This window comes from Macaca fascicularis, chromosome 16 (assembly GCF_037993035.2).
Source record: "Macaca fascicularis isolate 582-1 chromosome 16, T2T-MFA8v1.1".
Lineage (NCBI taxonomy): Eukaryota > Metazoa > Chordata > Mammalia > Primates > Cercopithecidae > Macaca > Macaca fascicularis.
Window position 1 is genome coordinate 63,740,382 of NC_088390.1, and position 17,397 is coordinate 63,757,778.

A 17,397-nucleotide genomic window follows, 5' to 3' on the forward strand; every position below is an offset into this window, starting at 1 on the left:
CCGCCACCACCTCCCTTTTCTTGAAATTTTCAGGATGCTTCTGGCCCTAGGTTCCCTATCCTCACCCCTGTGGCCCTAGTCCCGGGCAGCCTCGGGTTACTTGGGGTTTTCTCGGTGGCTAGAGGCTCTCTACCCCCGCCCTTTCGCAGCAGGGCTGAGGCACGCGCTTGCGCGGGGTCCGGGAAACCGGCGCGTGCCAGGAGACAGAGGCTGGGGAAGGGGGGAGGTGAGAGGAGAGAGGGTGGAAAGGAGAAGAGAGAGCGGAGGACCAGGAACGACAGCGAGAGAGAGAGAGAGAGAGAGAGAGAGAGAGAGAGAGAGAGAGAGAGAGAGAAGAGAAGAGAGAAGAGAGAGAGCGCGCTTGGGGGCGAAAGGAAAGAGGGAGGGAGGGGTCGGTAAGGAGGAGAGAGCCGTCTGCTGCAAACCCCAGGAGAAGAGCTTGGAGCCCAAGCCAGAACTCGAGCCATAGCCGGAGCCGTTCACAGGGAGGCGGCTGCCGGGACCGTCAGCCCTGCATGATGCGTCTCCGGCTCTTCTGCATCCTGCTCGCCGCGGTCTCAGAAGCCGAGGGCTGGGGCTACTGTGAGTGTTGGGCTTGGAGGCAGGTGGGGTTGGGCCCAGGTGTCCAGAGCCTGCAGGGCGGCCCCGCACCGCATTGCGGCTGGGTGGTCGCGGGTCCTTCCCGGCCGGCGCGCGCCCGCTGGCTCTCATCTTTTCCTCTTTTCCTGCCTCTCCCCCGCGCTCCGCATTGCAGCTCTGAGGCTGCCGCGCGCGCCCGGGGGCTGGGGCTGGGCTCCGGGGCGAGGATGAAGTCAGCCGGGCAGGGATTTGGGGATGGGATCCAAGCAGGAGCTGGTGCCTGGGTTTGAGGCTAGGGCTGGGGGATAAGTGTATACTGGTGACCGAGACTAGGATTAAGGTTTTTCCAGGGCTTGAGGCTGGACTTTGGAGCTGGCCAAGGAGTGGGGTTTGTGGCTAGGGCTGGGGTTTGTGGCTGGGGCTGGGTTTTGTGGCTGGGATCCAAGCAGGAGCTGGTGCCCCTGACTGGTGCTAAGGCTGGACATGGAGCTGGTGATGGTGCTAGGACTGGCTGAGGTTGGGTACAAGGCCTGTATTTGGGGATGGTGCAAGTTTTGGGGGCCGAGTGGGATTGAGGCTAGGGTTGGAGCTGGATTGGTGTCTTGGGCTGACTTAGGTTCTGGAAGATGCTGAGGTTTAGGATTGAGTTTGGGGAAGTACTAAACCAGGGCAGGTATTGGGCTAGCTAGGGAGGGTCTGGCCTTGGGCCTATAGGTGTAGCCTAGGGGTTTCCCTAGAAGGAGAAGGCAGCCTCCTCTGAGCATGCAGCTGTTGCTGCAGCCAGGATTGAATAGATGGCTTTAAGGTAGAGCTGGGCGTGCCTCTGGGGGTGGTGGCTGGGGGCAGAGAAGAGAAGCTTCGGTGGCTAAGTGGGCGGGCCTTTGGAAGGGCCTGGGAGGTGTTAGCGCTAACATGTCGGTTTCCCTACCCTAGACGGCTGCGACGAGGAGCTGGTGGGTCCCCTCTATGCACGCTCCCTGGGCGCCTCCTCCTACTACAGTCTCCTTACGGCCCCGCGATTCGCCAGGCTGCACGGTGAGCTCCGCGGAACATCAGCTGTGAACTGGCAGCGCACCGCGGCAGGGTAGGGGTCTCTGGAGGGCTTCGGGGAGAAGGATAGCCGGTTAAAGCTCTTGTCTCTTCTATAGGCATAAGCGGGTGGTCACCACGGATTGGGGATCCGAATCCCTGGCTCCAGATAGACTTAATGAAGAAGCACCGGATCCGGGCCGTGGCGACACAAGGCTCCTTTAATTCTTGGGACTGGGTCACACGTTACATGCTGCTCTATGGCGACCGAGTGGACAGCTGGACACCGTTCTACCAGCGAGGGCACAACTCGGTACTCTGGGCACCAAGGCGGTAACAGTTGGGGAGCTTCCTGTGCTCCAGGCTCTGGAGGGGCACCAGCCTCTGGGAAAATGGAGGGGGTGGTGGTGAGGGCATGGACGAGGAGCAGTGACTCCACTCCAGGGACTCTGTCCAGAGGGGCTGTCAACTTAGGACGTGCACGAAACACTCGGTTCACAGGGTTTAACACACTTTAGGGTAAAATCTGGGAGAGCTTCCTAAGGAGGTGACATTTGATTTCAGGTCTGAGGAAATAATAGGATGGTGTGAGAGGACACTTTATGGAAACTGACCAGGCAAAGCCGCCTAGCAGGGGAGACCAAAGAGTATTTACTTTCCAGAAGTCGAGATTGGCTGGGTGTGAAAGTTGTGGGCTGGAAGGCTATGGAGAAAGAAGCAGAGGGGGTCCGGGTGCAGTGGCTCCCGCCTGTAATCCTGGCATTTTGGGAGGCCAAGGCAGGTGGATCACTAGGTCAGGAGTTCAAGACCAGCCTGGCCAACATGGTGAAACCCCGTCTCTACGGGGAAAAAAAAAAATTAGCCGGGCGTAGTGGTGGACGCCTGTAATCCTAGCTACTCGGGAGGCTGAGGCAGAGAATTGTTTGAACCCGGGAGGCAGAGGTTGCAGTGAGCTGAGATCGCACCACTGCACTCCAGCCTGGGCGACAGAGGGAGACTCTGTCTCAAAAAATAAAATAAAAAAATAAGTAGAGGGTGGAACGTGGTTACTACTCTCTCCCACCTCCTCAGACCTTCTTTGGTAACGTGAACGAGTCTGCGTTGGTGCGCCATGACCTGCACTACCACTTCACCGCGCGCTACATCCGCATCGTGCCCCTGGCGTGGAACCCACGCGGCAAGATCGGCTTGAGGCTCGGCCTCTACGGCTGCCCATACAGTAAGCATGCAGAGAGCGCGGAGGGGGCCCGGGAGACAGACAGCCTCCCCAGTCCCCGGCCCATCTACGGTCCTTTGCTCCTTTGCGCAGAGTCCGACATACTCTATTTCGACGGTGACGATGCCATCTCATACCGCTTCCCACGAGGGGTCAGCCGAAGCCTGTGGGACGTGTTCGCCTTCAGCTTCAAGACCGAGGAGAAGGACGGGCTTCTGCTGCACGCCGAGGGCGCCCAGGGCGACTACGTGACGATCGAGCTGGAGGGGGCACACCTGCTGCTGCACATGAGCCTGGGTGAGCTCGGCGGCCGGGTGCGATGAGGGGTCAACCCCTGAAGTTCTCTCACCGCCCTCCTCGCAGCACCTCCTCCGCGCAGCCGCGCTCACGCCTGGTCTTCCACTTCTCTAAGGCCTGGACCAAACTACGCCTTTCTTGTAGTATTTGGTGCTAGCAAAACACTGGAGTCGGAGTGAGAACTGGATTCCAGTCTCAGCTCTACCACTACCCAGAGATGTGACCTCGGATGGGGCACTTCCGAGCCTCAGTTCCTTCCTTGTACACACACACACACACACACACACACACATACACACACACTGTATCTCATTAGCTTTTCATAACACCCGCGCGATGAAATAGAAGCAGCTCATGTGTTCCCACTTTCACAGACAGGAAGCCAGGCTAAATGGCTTACCCTGTCACACACTCACCAATGGCTGTTTATCTATTAGCCCACTCTCCCTGCTTGCCCTGGGCTTTGTTACAGGCTGCTGCTCTGCCTAGGAGCTTGGACTCCAAGGAGTTCTCCTGGCTTGAGGTCTTACTCTGTCCTGCCCCACCCTCAGGCAGCAGTCCCATCCAGCCAAGACCAGGTCACACCACCGTGAGCGCTGGCGGAGTCCTCAATGACCAGCACTGGCACTACGTGCGGGTGGACCGATTTGGCCGCGACGTAAATTTCACCCTGGACGGCTATGTGCAGCGCTTTATTCTCAATGGAGACTTCGAGAGGCTGAACCTGGACACTGAGGTAAGAGACTAGGGAGGTGCTATTTCGTGGTAGGGGCAGGATGCTGGATGAGTGAGTGCAGGTCGGTCTCTCTCTCTCTCTCTCTTTCTCTGTCTCTCAGAGGTAAGACCTCACATTCAGGCTGTGGGTGGTGGCTCATGCCTGTAATCCCAGCACTTTGGGAAGCTGAGGTGGGAGGATTGCTTGAGGCCAGGTGTTCAAGACCCACCAGGGCAACACAGTGACATCCTACCTCTATTTAAAAAAAAAAGATTATTTTTTAAAGACCTCGTATTCCAATTCCTGAATATCCTAGCAGCCCTTGGCAAACTTGCCGCTCACCAGAAAAAGACCGTTTTTTTTTTTTTTTTTTTTTTTTTGTGGGTGTTGGTGTTAGCATGCAGACTTCCAGGCACCATTTCAGAACTAATGAGGTGGGGTTTGGAAATCCAGATTTTGGGGACTAGGCAAGGTAGGAAAATTGTCCCTTGGATCCTCCCACAACTTTGTGGAGTTGTTAAAGACCCTGACCCCATCTGCAGATAAGAATCCCAGGCAGGCTAATTGACTTGCCCAAGGGCGTGCAGCAGATTTGTGTTGGAGTCAGAGCTTGAACTCGAGCCTTGAAAGGCCTAGCAAGCTTTAGTACCGACGCTGGGGAAATGTGTGTTTCAAATCTTTTACAAAGCCCCACCTGGCGTTTGGGAACGCATACGGCGGGGATGCGCGAGAAAGGCAGGCGCGCTCCTGTGCCTAAGGGGCCTCATTCCCACCTCTCCCGCAGATGTTCATCGGAGGACTGGTGGGCGCCGCGCGGAAGAATCTAGCCTATCGGCATAACTTCCGCGGCTGCATAGAAAACGTAATCTTCAATCGCGTCAACATCGCAGACCTGGCTGTGCGGCGCCATTCCCGGATCACCTTCGAGGCCAGTGGGCAGGGGGGTCTGGGAGGACAGGATACCAAAGCCTCGTGGAAAGCAAAGAGGTGGAGCGGGAAGAGATATTGAACATCAGATAAAAGCGGAGGATCCCTCAGTCCCCAGCCAAATGCTCAAGTTGGGAGGAGAGCGGGTCTCACTTGAGGTGCACGAGCCACGCAGGCCCCTCGTTAAGAAGCCGTGGTCGGGTCCAATCACCTTGGTTCACAGATGGGAGCGTAAGGCGCAGAGACAGGGGGTGGCTTGACCAGGGGTCGTGCAGCTGCACAGTGACTGAGTAGGGACTTGAATCGATGGTTTCTTTGATATGCCCCCCTCACCCCTCTCCGACTCTGGAGCTTTGTCGGGAAGCTGGCAGGAGCCTGGTCTGTGGCCCGAAATTGCCTCTCGATACTGGAAGGAGAGAAGCGGTTGCCTAGCAGACGGTGGAGATCAGCGAGAGCAAGCGAGCAGAGTTCCGAGGGCTGACTGGGTTGGGGCCCCCTCCACAGATGGACGAGCTTGGAGGGGATGGGGTCATGTCCTGGTTGGAGATCTCACCCCCGCCAACACCGAAGGAGGGCGGTGACCAGGGTCTTAGACCAGTGTGAAAACCGAATCCCAGCTGAGGCAGAGGCGGCTCACGGGTGTTGATGCGTCTTCGCTTGTGCCCCTAGGGTAAGGTGGCGTTTCGTTGCCTGGACCCGGTACCGCACCCTATCAACTTCGGAGGCCCTCACAACTTCGTTCAAGTGCCCGGTTTCCCACGCCGCGGCCGTCTGGCAGTCTCATTTCGCTTCCGCACCTGGGACCTCACCGGGCTTCTCCTTTTCTCTCGTCTGGGGGACGGGCTGGGCCACGTGGAGCTGACACTCAGCGAAGGGCAGGTCAACGTGTCCATCGCGCAGAGCGGCCGAAAGAAGCTTCAGTTCGCTGCTGGTGAGGGCGTTTCGGGGGAGGCACAAGCAGAGAAAAGAAGGGTAGAGGAGCCCGAGAAAGTTGTAGGCCTGGACTGAGGCCTTTACATTCTGGTGAGGGGAGAGGGAGTGAAGGGCGCAGGGCAGGAAGCCCCAGGGTACTGGGAAAAGATGGGAGTGGCTGGAGGCAGTGAGGAGGCGGATCTGAGGGACTAAGGATTCTTGGAGAAGGGGGAAGCCTGGGAGTCCTGGTATTCTCCAGTTCCAGAGGGCCCCTGGAGATCGTTACTCATTTATAACTGTGCAGACTCTGTGGCAGTTGCTGGGTCATGGATAATGAAGAGGCATTCAGAGAGGTCTCCACTGGGTGTGAGAAGTGTAATAACAGGGGCACACAGGCTGCTCCTGGGACACAGTGGGGCTGCTTCCCCACTCAGGACATTCTTCTAGCCTAGTTGCTGCTTGCCTCCACCCACACTATCATCCATTCTTGTCCAGGGTACCGACTGAACGATGGCTTTTGGCACGAGGTGAATTTTGTGGCACAGGAAAACCATGCAGTCATCAGCATTGATGATGTGGAGGGGGCAGAGGTCAGGGTGTCATACCCACTGCTGATCCGGACAGGGACCTCATATTTCTTTGGGGGTAAGTGAGGGCCAACCTGACCAGATCTCTGTTTCTGGGTGGGAAGGCTCCATCTAAGTCCACCCAGATGGGGCCATATGGAGAATTTTGGAGGGAGCAAGCCCTCTTTCCTCTCTGGGGCCTTGGGGAGTAGAAGGTCATTGCCATCTACACTTTGGGTCTAGTCCCCTTTCTTCCTTTATGTCTGGCACCCTCTTGGCATCTCCCTGGGGGAGGGTCTTTGGGGTCTCCCCTGGAGAGGGTCTCACGGGGTGGTTGCTCCAGGTTGTCCCAAGCCAGCCAGTCGATGGGACTGCCACTCCAACCAGACGGCATTCCATGGCTGCATGGAGCTGCTCAAGGTGGATGGTCAGCTGGTCAACCTGACTCTGGTGGAGTTCCGGCGGCTTGGATTCTATGCTGAGGTCCTTTTTGATACATGTGGCATCACTGATAGGTACCCAGGAGCCCCTAACAAGAGGTGACCCCTCCAAAGCCCTCTTCCCTGGTCTCCCAGTAGGAATGGCCTTTCTCAATAGTCTCCCTTCTCCTTGTCTCTGCTCCTTAGTCCCCTGCTTGGGGATGATTATTCTTTGATCTTTTACCTCTGATTTCCTCCCTTAAGGTGATACACGCTCAGGATGGAAATGACACATCTGTTTTTGGTCCTAGAGGGGTTTTTTGTGCGGGGGGGAAGATGGGGGTAGAATAAGGCATGTTTTGCTGTTTTCAGGAAGGGGGAACAGTAGTACTTGAGCCCCGAGGACTGCCTAGTGCCCCTGCATCTGGGCTTACACCCGGCTGGCTAGGCGGGGTGTGTCTCGCTGGGTTCTGGGGCTTCAAGGAGCTGGGAGTGAAGCTTGCAAGGATCAGACCCCCTCTCCAGCTCCCAGTAAGGCTCTTTCCCTTGGTCCTGACCCCTTCCCTAGGTGCAGCCCTAACATGTGTGAGCATGATGGACGCTGCTACCAGTCTTGGGATGACTTCATCTGCTACTGCGAACTCACGGGCTATAAGGGAGAGACCTGCCACACACGTAAGCCAGATGCAGTATGGGGGAGAGTCAGGGACAAGGGAGGTCAGGAGAAGGTTGCTGGGGATCATGAGGCTGCTAGAGATGGTGAGGATGGCCCTTCCAGCCCTCTCTCTTTTTGTTTTTGGTTTTTTGAGACAGAGTCTCACTCTGTTGCCCAGGATGGAGTGCAGTGGTGCCATCTGGGCTCACTGAAACCTCTGCCTCTGAGGTTCAAGCGATTCTCCTACTTCAGCCTCCCAAGTAGCTGGGACTACAGGTGCACACCACCACGCCTAGCTAATTTTTGTATTTTTAGTAGAGATGGGGTTTCACCATGTTGGCCAGGCTGGTCCCGAACTCCTGACCTTAGGTGATCCATCACCTCGGCCTCCCAAAGTGCTGGGATTACAGACCTGAGCCACTGCACCCGGCCAGCCCTCTAACTCTCTAACTGCCTTTGTCTCACCTTACTATCTGCCAGCTTTGTATAAGGAATCCTGTGAGGCTTATCGGCTCAGTGGGAAAACTTCTGGAAACTTCACTATTGATCCTGATGGCAGTGGCCCCCTGAAGCCATTTGTAGTGTACTGTGATATCCGAGGTAAGTGTTTCTGATGGGTGGTGGGTGAGGAGGGAACCGGGAAGGATAGAGTGGTGGTGGTGGTGGTGGGGGCAGTTAGACTAAACAGGTGGGGTAAAGGAGGACAGAGGGTAAGGGGATACTGAGGAATTTGTAACCTAGCCTTAAAAATAAATCCCACGCCAGGTGCAGTGGCTCACCCTGTACTCCCAGCACTTTGGGAAGCTGCTCGGGAGGCTGAGGCAGGAGAATTACTTGAACTTGGGAGGTGGAGGTTGCAGTGAGCTAAGATAGCACCATTGGACTTCATCCTGGGCAACAGAGTGAGACTCCGTCTCAAAAAAAAAAAAAAAAGTAAATTCCAGCTTCCTTACCCATTCCAGCTATCTCATTTCCAGCCTACAATGCAGAGTGCCCAGGGCAGAGGTGCAATGGAGCTGCTGGCCACGTTCAGTGGCTCTGAGTTGCAGCAGCAGTGGTGAAGGTGGGCAGGGAGATGGGTAGAGAATGCCCAACTCCAGCCAAAGCTCTGTCCCCTCTTGTCTCCCAGAGAACCGAGCGTGGACAGTTGTGCGACATGACAGACTGTGGACAACTCGAGTGACAGGTTCCAGCATGGAGCGGCCATTCCTGGGGGCTATCCAGTACTGGAATGCATCCTGGGAGGAAGTCAGTGCCCTTGCCAATGCTTCCCAGCATTGTGAACAGTGGATCGAGTTCTCCTGCTACAATTCCCGGCTGCTCAACACTGCAGGTTAGGGCTGGGGTCAGGGAGGGAGGTGGCGGAACTGGAGGAGACACCAGTGGGGGCCTGGGAGAAGGAAGCCAGAGAGCTAGCTGGGGCTTTGGGTTGGAAGATTCAAGGAGGGGTCTGGGCTGGTTGGAAGGGTGAGAGGAGCCCAGAGGCTAACGGAGGGACAGGGCCTGGAAGCTGCCTGCACCTCTTCCCCAGGAGGCTACCCCTACAGCTTTTGGATTGGCCGAAATGAGGAGCAGCACTTCTACTGGGGAGGCTCCCAGCCTGGGATCCAGCGCTGTGCCTGTGGTCTGGACCGGAGCTGTGTGGACCCTGCCTTGTACTGCAACTGTGATGCCGACCAGCCCCAGTGGTGAGCGGGCAAAGAGACAGGGTTTTTAGGACTCCGGCGGGCGGGGGAGCTGAGTGGCTGGGTCTGAGCCATGGAAACCTGCCCCCACAGGAGAACTGACAAGGGACTGCTGACCTTTGTGGACCATCTGCCTGTCACTCAGGTGGTGATAGGGGATACGAACCGCTCCACTTCCGAGGCCCAGTTCTTCCTGAGGCCTTTGCGCTGTTATGGCGATCGTGAGTGGCAATCGCCTTTTGTGTGCCCTCCCAGAGCTGACTCTCCAGTTTCCAAAAGCTAGGCTGCATGAGTCACTGGGGGTCTCTAGCTGGGGTGCCCGACCCCCAGCTCCTGCTGTGATCTCATTGCCACTCTGCACCTCGCTGCTCTTTCATTCCACTCCTTAGTCTCTCCTCCATCACCTCAAACTCTCCCCCTTTGCCCAACTTCCCCTGCCCCCAACCCCAGGTTCTCTTCCTCTTCCACCCTCCAATCTCCCTGACGAGACCCTCCTCCATCTGCTTTTGTAGGAAATTCCTGGAACACCATTTCCTTCCACACTGGGGCTGCACTACGCTTCCCCCCAATCCGTGCCAACCACAGCCTGGATGTCTCCTTCTACTTCAGGACCTCTGCTCCCTCGGGAGTCTTCCTAGAGAATATGGGGGGCCCTTACTGCCAGTGGCGCCGACCTTATGTGCGGGTGGAACTCAACAGTGAGCAGGCAGACTGTGGGAGGGCCTCGGGGTAGATGAAAGTGCTGTCTGGGGAGACATGGGCAGGTGCAGGCTGCGGTTGGAGCCAACGGCAGATGCCCTTTTGACAGGCAGCATGGGAAGGGTTGAGATACCCTGGGTTCTAGCCCTCACTCGGTCTTGATGGCTGCTCAGGTGACCCTAGGCACTCACTTGGCCTCTCTTGGCCTTAAGTCCCTTCCTTGTACATAAGGAAGCTAGACCTTCGAGTCCCTCTCACCGCTGATTAGCCATGCTTCTAGCCTGGGAGGTGAGGCTGGGAAGCTGGTTTCAGGGATCTGTGATGTGGGGAGAGACGAAGGGTATGAGGTTTTAAGCAGTTGGTAAGTTTCATTGTAAGCTACAGATAAATTGGAGGGATATTCAAGAAGCTCCAAAGAGGTGAGGTAAAGAGGTTGTATTAGACAAGGAATCCATGAAGGATCTTGTAGGTCTGAGTCCTTTTCTCCCCCACCCTGCATGACACTGTCCAGCATCCCGGGATGTGGTCTTCGCCTTTGATGTGGGGAATGGGGATGAGAATCTCACAGTACACTCAGACGACTTTGAGTTCAACGATGACGAGTGGCACCTGGTCCGGGCTGAAATCAACGTGAAGCAGGCCCGGCTCCGAGTGGATCACCGGCCCTGGGTTCTGCGGCCTATGCCACTGCAGACCTACATCTGGATGGAGTATGACCAGCCCCTCTATGTGGGTGAGCAGCAACCCAGAGGCAAGTCTGAAGCCTCCTTTACCTTCCCACCCTCCAAGGCCGCTTGCCTTGTTTCCAGGAGCCTCTGTCTTAGGTGCCAGTCCTCTCTGCTTCAGAGCAAGCCAGGGTCTCACTTGTCCCTCCAGGCCTTTGTATTCTATTCTATTCTTCCAGCCCCCTTGGCTCCCTTTCCAACTACAATACTTACTCCTGTCTCTGGCTCTGCCTCCATTTCTTGACCTGTTGCCTACCCTTTCCAGGATCTGCAGAGCTTAAGAGACGCCCCTTTGTGGGTTGCTTGAGGGCCATGCGTCTGAATGGAGTGACTCTGAACCTGGAGGGCCGTGCCAATGCCTCTGAGGGAACCTCACCCAACTGTACAGGCCACTGTGCCCACCCCCGGCTCCCCTGTTTCCATGGAGGCCGCTGCGTGGAGCGCTATAGCTACTACACATGTGACTGTGACCTCACGGCTTTTGATGGGCCATACTGCAACCACGGTCAGTGCTGCTGGTTACGGGGCAACAGGAAGCCATAGGGTGTAATGGGATGTAGGGAGGGCAGGGAAGGAAATAGCATGTAAAGCCCACATCATGGAAAATTAGAGTTGTCCCTGGATTCCTGAGCTCTGAGTTTGGGGAGTCAGGCAGTTGAAGATGATGGGTGACTCCAAAGGCATGGACAAGGAAGGGATAGTACAGATAGCTGGTGCAAAAACAGATAAAAATCACCAAGCATGCTTTGGGAGCCCAAGGTGGGAGGACTGCTTGAGGCTAGGAGTTCGAGACCAGCCTGGGCAACGTGGCAAGACCCTGTCTCTACAAAAAAAAATTCTTTTTTTTTTTCTGAGATGGAATCTCACTCTGTCACCCAGGCTGGAGTGCAGTGGCGTGAACCCGGCTCACTGCAACCTCCACCTGGTTCAAGCGATTCCTTTGCTTTAGCCTCCCGAGTAGCTGGGACTACAGGTGTGCACCACTATGCATGGCTAATTTTTGTATTTTTAGTGGAGATGGGCTTTCACCACATTGGCCAGGCTGGTCTCGAACTCTTGACCTTGTGATCCGCCTGCCTCAGCCTCCCAAAGTGCTGGGATTACAGGTTTGAGCCACCGCGCCCAGCCAAAAAAGAAATTTCTTAATTAGCTGGGCATGGTGGTGCACACTTAGGCCTAGCTACTCGGGAGGCTGAAGTGGGAGGATCACTTGCACCTAGGTCAAGGCTGCAGTGAGCTATGATCGTGCCACTGCACTCCAGCCTGGCGGACGCAGCAAGGACTGCGTCTACAAAAAAAAAAAAAAAGCAAATTGCTTCCCCACCTTCCCACCATCACCATGGTAACATAGGCGAACTCTCTTGTAAATGTATTTGATAATTGCTGCATTCCTAAAACACGTCAATGACTTGGTTCTTGGTTAAGGTGAGCCTTGACATTCCCCATAGCAAGATTCTACACACATAGCAAGACTGCATCCTCCCTAAGGCTGACCTATAGGGAGGATGTATGGGCAGATGGGTTACTGGTGGGAGGAGTGTGGGGGACTAGGGAGATACAAGATTTAAGGACCAACAGATTTCTGGTGCTGGTTTGGAAGTGTGAGTAGTGGCACATATACTACATGGGGTCAGGATATCCCCATTCTGATCTTGGCTGTCCCCTTACTGTGTGTCTTTTTTTTTTTTTTTTGTGAGACAGAGTCTCACTCTGTCACCCAGGCTGGCATGCAGTGGCACGATCTTGGCTCACTGCAACCTCTGCCCCCTGGGTTCAAGCAATTCTCCTGCCTTGGCCTTCCTATAGTAGCAGGGATTACAGGCATGCACTACTACACCTAGCTAAGTTTTGTATTTTTAGTAGAGATGGGGTTTTGCCACGTTGGTCAGGCTGTTCTCGAACTCCTGACCTCAGATGATCTGCCTGCCTCGGCCTCCCAAAGTGCTGGGATTACAGGCGTGAGCCACTGTGCCCGGTGTTACTGTGTATATTTAAGCAAGTCACTCCTCATCTCTGAGCCTGTTTCCCCAGTTGTAAAATGCAGGGGTTGGATCAGATGATCTCAAGTTTCCCATGGCTGTAAGAGTCTGTTCTGTGACAGAGGGGCTCAAAGGAACCTAAAAGTAAATGGAGGGTTGTGAGGGTGGCAGAAACTGAAGTCTCAGGATGTGTGTATGGATGACATAAAACCTCTGAATTGGGGAGCGAGCAGTGTGGGGCCCTGACTTCCCTGCTTCTACCTGCAGATATTGGTGGTTTCTTTGAGCCGGGCACCTGGATGCGCTACAACCTACAGTCAGCGCTGCGCTCTGCAGCCAGGGAGTTCTCCCACATGCTGAGCCGGCCGGTGCCAGGCTATGAGCCTGGCTACATCCCGGGCTATGATACTCCGGGCTATGTGCCTGGCTACCATGGCCCCGGGTACCGCCTGCCTGACTACCCCCGGCCTGGTCGGCCTGTGCCCGGTTACCGTGGGCCTGTCTACAATGTTACGGGAGAGGAAGTCTCCTTCAGCTTCAGCACCAGCTCTGCCCCCGCTGTCCTGCTCTACGTCAGTTCCTTTGTTCGTGACTACATGGCTGTGCTCATCAAGGATGATGGTAAGCTCTCCGGGGCTCTCTCACCCCACTCCAGCTTCACCCAGGTGCCCCTAATTCTCCTATTGATTCACAAATACAAGGACTATGTGCTGTTAGAAGATAGGGGTCATGGGAGATGAGACCCTGAATTTCTTCTCTGCACCCCACAGGGACCCTTCAGCTACGCTATCAGCTGGGCACCAGCCCCTACGTGTACCAGCTAACCACCCGCCCAGTGACCGACGGCCAGCCCCACAGTGTCAACATCACCCGTGTTTACCGGAACCTCTTCATCCAGGTATGCATAGAGGGAGGTGAGCCAGTTCAGATCATAACCTCATGATCTCGGTTGTGGCATCCAGGAAAACATCAAATACTCAACATTTGTAGATCACATTTGAATGTATAGAGGATTTTCATGTGTGTCACCTCATGTAACCCTCACAATAGCTCCAAGAGGACAACAGGCATTTTTTTTTTTTTTTTGAGATGGAGTTTTGCTCTTGTTGCCCAGGCTGGAGTGTAATGGTGTGATCTCGGCTCACTGCAACCTCTGCCTCCCAGGTTCAAGCGATTCTCCTGCCCCAGCCTCCTGCGCAGCTGAGATTACAGGCATGCGCCACAATGCCCCAGCTAATTTTGTATTTTTAGTAGAGACAGTGTTTCTCCATGTTGGTCAGGCTGGTTTCAAACACCCGACTTCAGATGATCCACCTGCCTCGGCCTCCCAAAGTGCTGAGATTATAGGCATGAGCCACCACGCCCAGCCAGACAGTAGGCATTCTTATTTAAGTGTTTTACAAATCAGTAAACAGCCTCAGAAAGTAAAGTGGTTTCAGCTACTCAGGAGGCTGAGGCAGGAAAATTGCTTGAACCTGGGAGGCGGAGGTTGCAGTGAGCTGAGATCGTGCCACTGCACTCCAGGCCTAGGGGACAGAGTGAGACTCCATCTCAAAAAAAAAAAAAAGGAAAGTAAAGTAGTTTACCAAAAGTCAAACTGCTGGTAAGCTGCAAAGATGGGGCTCAAAACCAGGTTTTTAAAAAATATATAGGCCAGGTGCAGTGGCTCACACCTGTAATCCCAACACTTTGGGAGGCTGAAGTGGGAGGATTGCTTGAGGCCAGGAGTTTGAGACCAACCTGAGCAACATAGCAAGACATTGTCTTCACAAAATATTTAATGAATAAAATAAAAAAATAAAAAAATAAATATATATATATACCAAATCCTACATCTAGGCCCAGGAGTTGCCCACTTCAGACTGAGCTAGGACTCACCCAGCTGGCACCGCCAGTTTGGACAGAATGAGAGATCTCCAGTATCTGCCCCCAAGTATATTCCCAGGGTCCACACAGCTCCAGTCCAGCCCACAGGCATCTGCTTGTGGTCCCCGCTCCCTCATCACCCTCCCACTCCCCACCTCAGGTGGACTACTTCCCACTGACAGAGCAGAAGTTCTCGCTGTTGGTGGACAGCCAGTTGGACTCACCCAAGGCCTTGTATCTAGGGCGTGTGATGGGTAAGCTGCAGGTGCGGACGCGTTTTAGGCAAGGAGCTGTGGGATATGTTCCTGGATCCTCAAGGAAACTGAAGGCCGTGGGAATGGCTATGAGGGCGGTGGGAAAGATGAGTGGGAAACCTGTGGACAGTGAGAGTGGCAGGGCCTTTGGGTCCAAGTCCCTCTTTCTGGGCCTGCCTCTCTCTCAGAGACAGGAGTCATTGACCCGGAGATCCAGCGCTACAACACCCCAGGTTTCTCGGGCTGCCTGTCTGGTGTTCGATTCAACAATGTGGCTCCCCTTAAGACCCACTTCCGAACCCCTCGACCCATGACTGCTGAGCTAGCTGAAGCCCTTCGAGTTCAGGGAGAACTGTCCGAATCTAATTGCGGAGCTATGCCACGTCTTGTTTCAGAGGTGCCACCTGAGCTTGATCCCTGGTATCTGCCCCCAGGTACATTCCCAGGACACAGAGGATGGAAGGGAGGGATGCCAGGAAAGGGAAATGATTCTTAACATGGAGGAGGCATCTCCTAACTGGTGGTTTCTCCTCTCCAGACTTCCCGTACTACCATGATGAAGGATGGGTTGCCATACTTTTAGGCTGTGAGTAGCACTGATCACTAAGCTGACCTCCCAAGACTACCCTCTGACTGTCAGCATCCTTTCCCTGCCCCTGATCCCCAAGGCTGCAGGATGGCAAAGGCACTAGACGCATGATGGCACAAAGGATGATAAGACAGGCTATTCTGAAGGTGCCATATAACTGGGCAGAGATTTTTAAATGTTGAGGATGCTACAGATTTTTAAATAAAATATTAAAATGGGGCTATAGCTAAGGGATGGGAAAATGGGGATACAGTAACACCTAGAGAGATGAGAAATTGGGGTAACTACCAGGGATGTGGAAAAAGAGTATTAGAAACAGAAGGTGGCAGGGGGTAAGCCAGGAATTCAAACCTGCCAGACACTTGAGATGAGCTTAGTGTGGTCGAACAGCTAGCTGAGTGTCATATATTATGCTTTTGGCCAAAAGTAAGTATGTGTGTGTGTGTGTGTGTGTATACAGGTGAAATCCCAAAGAGTGTGTGTGTGTGTATACAGGTGAAATCCCAAAGTGTGTGTGTGTGTGTGTATACAGGTGAGATCCCAAAGATCTGCCCTGAATTGTCCCTTTTCTTCCTTTCGGTTTTGTTGGCCTTTCTGCTGCTGGGGCCGGTGGGAATATTGGTGCATGTGTGCATGCGCGTGTGTGTGCGTCAGTGTGTATATAGGTGAAATCCCAAAGATCTGAATTGTCCCTTTTCTTCCTTTCAGTTTTGGTGGCCTTTCTGCTGCTGGGGCTGGTGGGAATGTTGGTGCTCTTCTATCTGCAAAATCATCGCTACAAGGGCTCCTACCATACCAACGAGCCCAAAGCTGCCCACGAGTACCATCCTGGCAGCAAACCTCCCCTACCCACTTCAGGCCCTGCCCAGGCGCCCACCCCTACACCAGCTCCCACCCAGGCTCCAGCCTCAGCCCCAGCCCCAGCCCCAGCCCCAGCCCCAGCCCCTGGCCCTCGGGATCAGAACCTACCCCAGATCCTGGAGGAGTCCAGGTCTGAATAAGTCAGAAGGGCTTCTGGGACCAATTACAACTCCTCTGAAATTCCCCGAGTCCTGCCTCTCCCCCACCCGATCAGGGACATTTGGCTTCTCTTAGCTGGCTCTGCTCATCTAGAGGATACCCCCATGCCCCCGCCAAGTTTGGTGGGCAGAGCTATAGATGGGACCCAAGGGAGTGGCCGAGCCTCACTGCCTAAACCAATGCCCTGCTCATCCCTGTTTCCCCAGGCTCCTGGCTGTTTGTCCCAAAGAAGTCTCGTGGGGTTGACATAGGTCTTTCCTGCCATCTCTGTCCCAGCTGCTGTCAGGGATTAACAACAGTGTAGGGGAGATTAACTGCCTCCCTTCCAATAGACACTATCAGCAGGGACAGATGTGTGGGAGTGCAGGGCTGCAGAGGGTATGGGGGGAGGAGGCTGCTAAACCCTATCCCCCAGCCTCCCCCCTGCCCTGAAGAAGATCTTCCATCTGCTTCCACTCAGCTGGGGGCTCGAGAGGGCTTGATGGCTGTCCCCTGCCCCCCTCCTTTGGTTTTTACACAGAGACCAAGAGGCCTCAGTTTAGCACCTTAGTACCTCCGCTGCTTCACTTGCTTTAGCCAAAGCCATAAAAATCCTGCAACGTAGAGAAAATAATGCAGATACCCTGATTAGCCAGCCCTCTACTCCTCCACCCTTTTCCAAGATATGCAACGGCCTTGGTGCCTGTCCAAAGGCTTCGCCCCCTCCAGTGCATGAGGAGCCCTCTTTCCTCCGCTCAGAGATGCTGCTTCATTTACCCAGGAGGTCATATTCTTTATATGTAATTTTTGTTGCAAAGTCTCTCTCTAGAGAAACTCTATATATTATTCGAATTTTTAAAGTATTTGTTTATATATAAAAGAAAAGCTCAATTGGCCGTGCTGTCCTGTGCTGTGCTGTGCCCACAGTCCGTAGTTTGCCTCTCCTGTGTTGGAAGTCTCATGAGTCCTGCTGGTCACTCACCAGCCTGGTCCGGCCTCCACTCTGAAGCAGGGTTGAGCCTGCTGTGCTCTCAGACACGGAGCCGTTCCAATAAAGCAGAGTGGCAGAGCCCCAGTCTGTGTGTGGTAGCTGGCGTCGTGGTTAGGGGATAAGTGGGATGATTTTAAGGGAACTAACCTGAGGGCTCAGGAATTTCTAGAAGGAGCTCTCAGAATCCTTGCATCACCTTCCAGGGGCTTGACTGGCTCTTGCCGGACCCCCCATCTCCCCCTTTGCCAGACCTCAGTGGGTAAGTGGGGATCAGAATGCTGATGCTTTGGCCCGA

At 54.6% G+C, this 17,397-nt stretch overlaps 1 protein-coding gene across 2 annotated transcripts; it reads left to right on the top strand.

Moving 5' to 3' along the window:
• The first annotated feature begins 205 nt into the window (after positions 1–205).
• CNTNAP1 (contactin associated protein 1) lies at positions 206–17,186 on the top strand. Of its 2 annotated transcripts, XM_005584275.5 has the most exons (24): positions 206–582; positions 1,513–1,614; positions 1,728–1,921; positions 2,680–2,827; positions 2,918–3,121; positions 3,673–3,857; positions 4,621–4,764; positions 5,433–5,694; positions 6,171–6,320; positions 6,585–6,756; positions 7,229–7,335; positions 7,796–7,915; positions 8,445–8,648; positions 8,847–9,003; positions 9,094–9,221; positions 9,513–9,698; positions 10,211–10,432; positions 10,690–10,929; positions 12,671–13,024; positions 13,174–13,301; positions 14,430–14,523; positions 14,712–14,957; positions 15,062–15,109; positions 15,821–17,186. In XM_005584275.5, the coding sequence occupies exons 1-24, from the start codon at positions 516–518 to the stop codon at positions 16,111–16,113; spliced, it is 4,155 nt and encodes a 1,384-aa protein (XP_005584332.2). In that variant the 5' UTR covers positions 206–515; the 3' UTR covers positions 16,114–17,186. The 2 variants fall into 2 exon arrangements, with proteins under 2 accessions (XP_005584332.2, XP_073875769.1); XM_074019668.1 differs by lacking the exons at positions 206–582; positions 1,513–1,614; positions 1,728–1,921; ... (2 more) ...; positions 3,673–3,857; positions 6,585–6,756 and having other exon boundaries at positions 4,708–4,764.
• The last annotated feature ends 211 nt before the right edge of the window (positions 17,187–17,397 follow it).

Excerpts from the sequence above, each read along its gene's own strand:
- CNTNAP1 (XM_005584275.5), top strand. The coding sequence starts at position 516 with ATGATGCGTCTCCGGCTCTTCTGCATCCTGCTCGCCGCGGTCTCAGAA. Across the intron at positions 3,122-3,672 it reads GCTGCTGCACATGAGCCTGG|GCAGCAGTCCCATCCAGCCA; the intron begins GTGAGCTCGGCG and ends CCCCACCCTCAG. Across the intron at positions 14,958-15,061 it reads TCCCTGGTATCTGCCCCCAG|ACTTCCCGTACTACCATGAT; the intron begins GTACATTCCCAG and ends TCTCCTCTCCAG.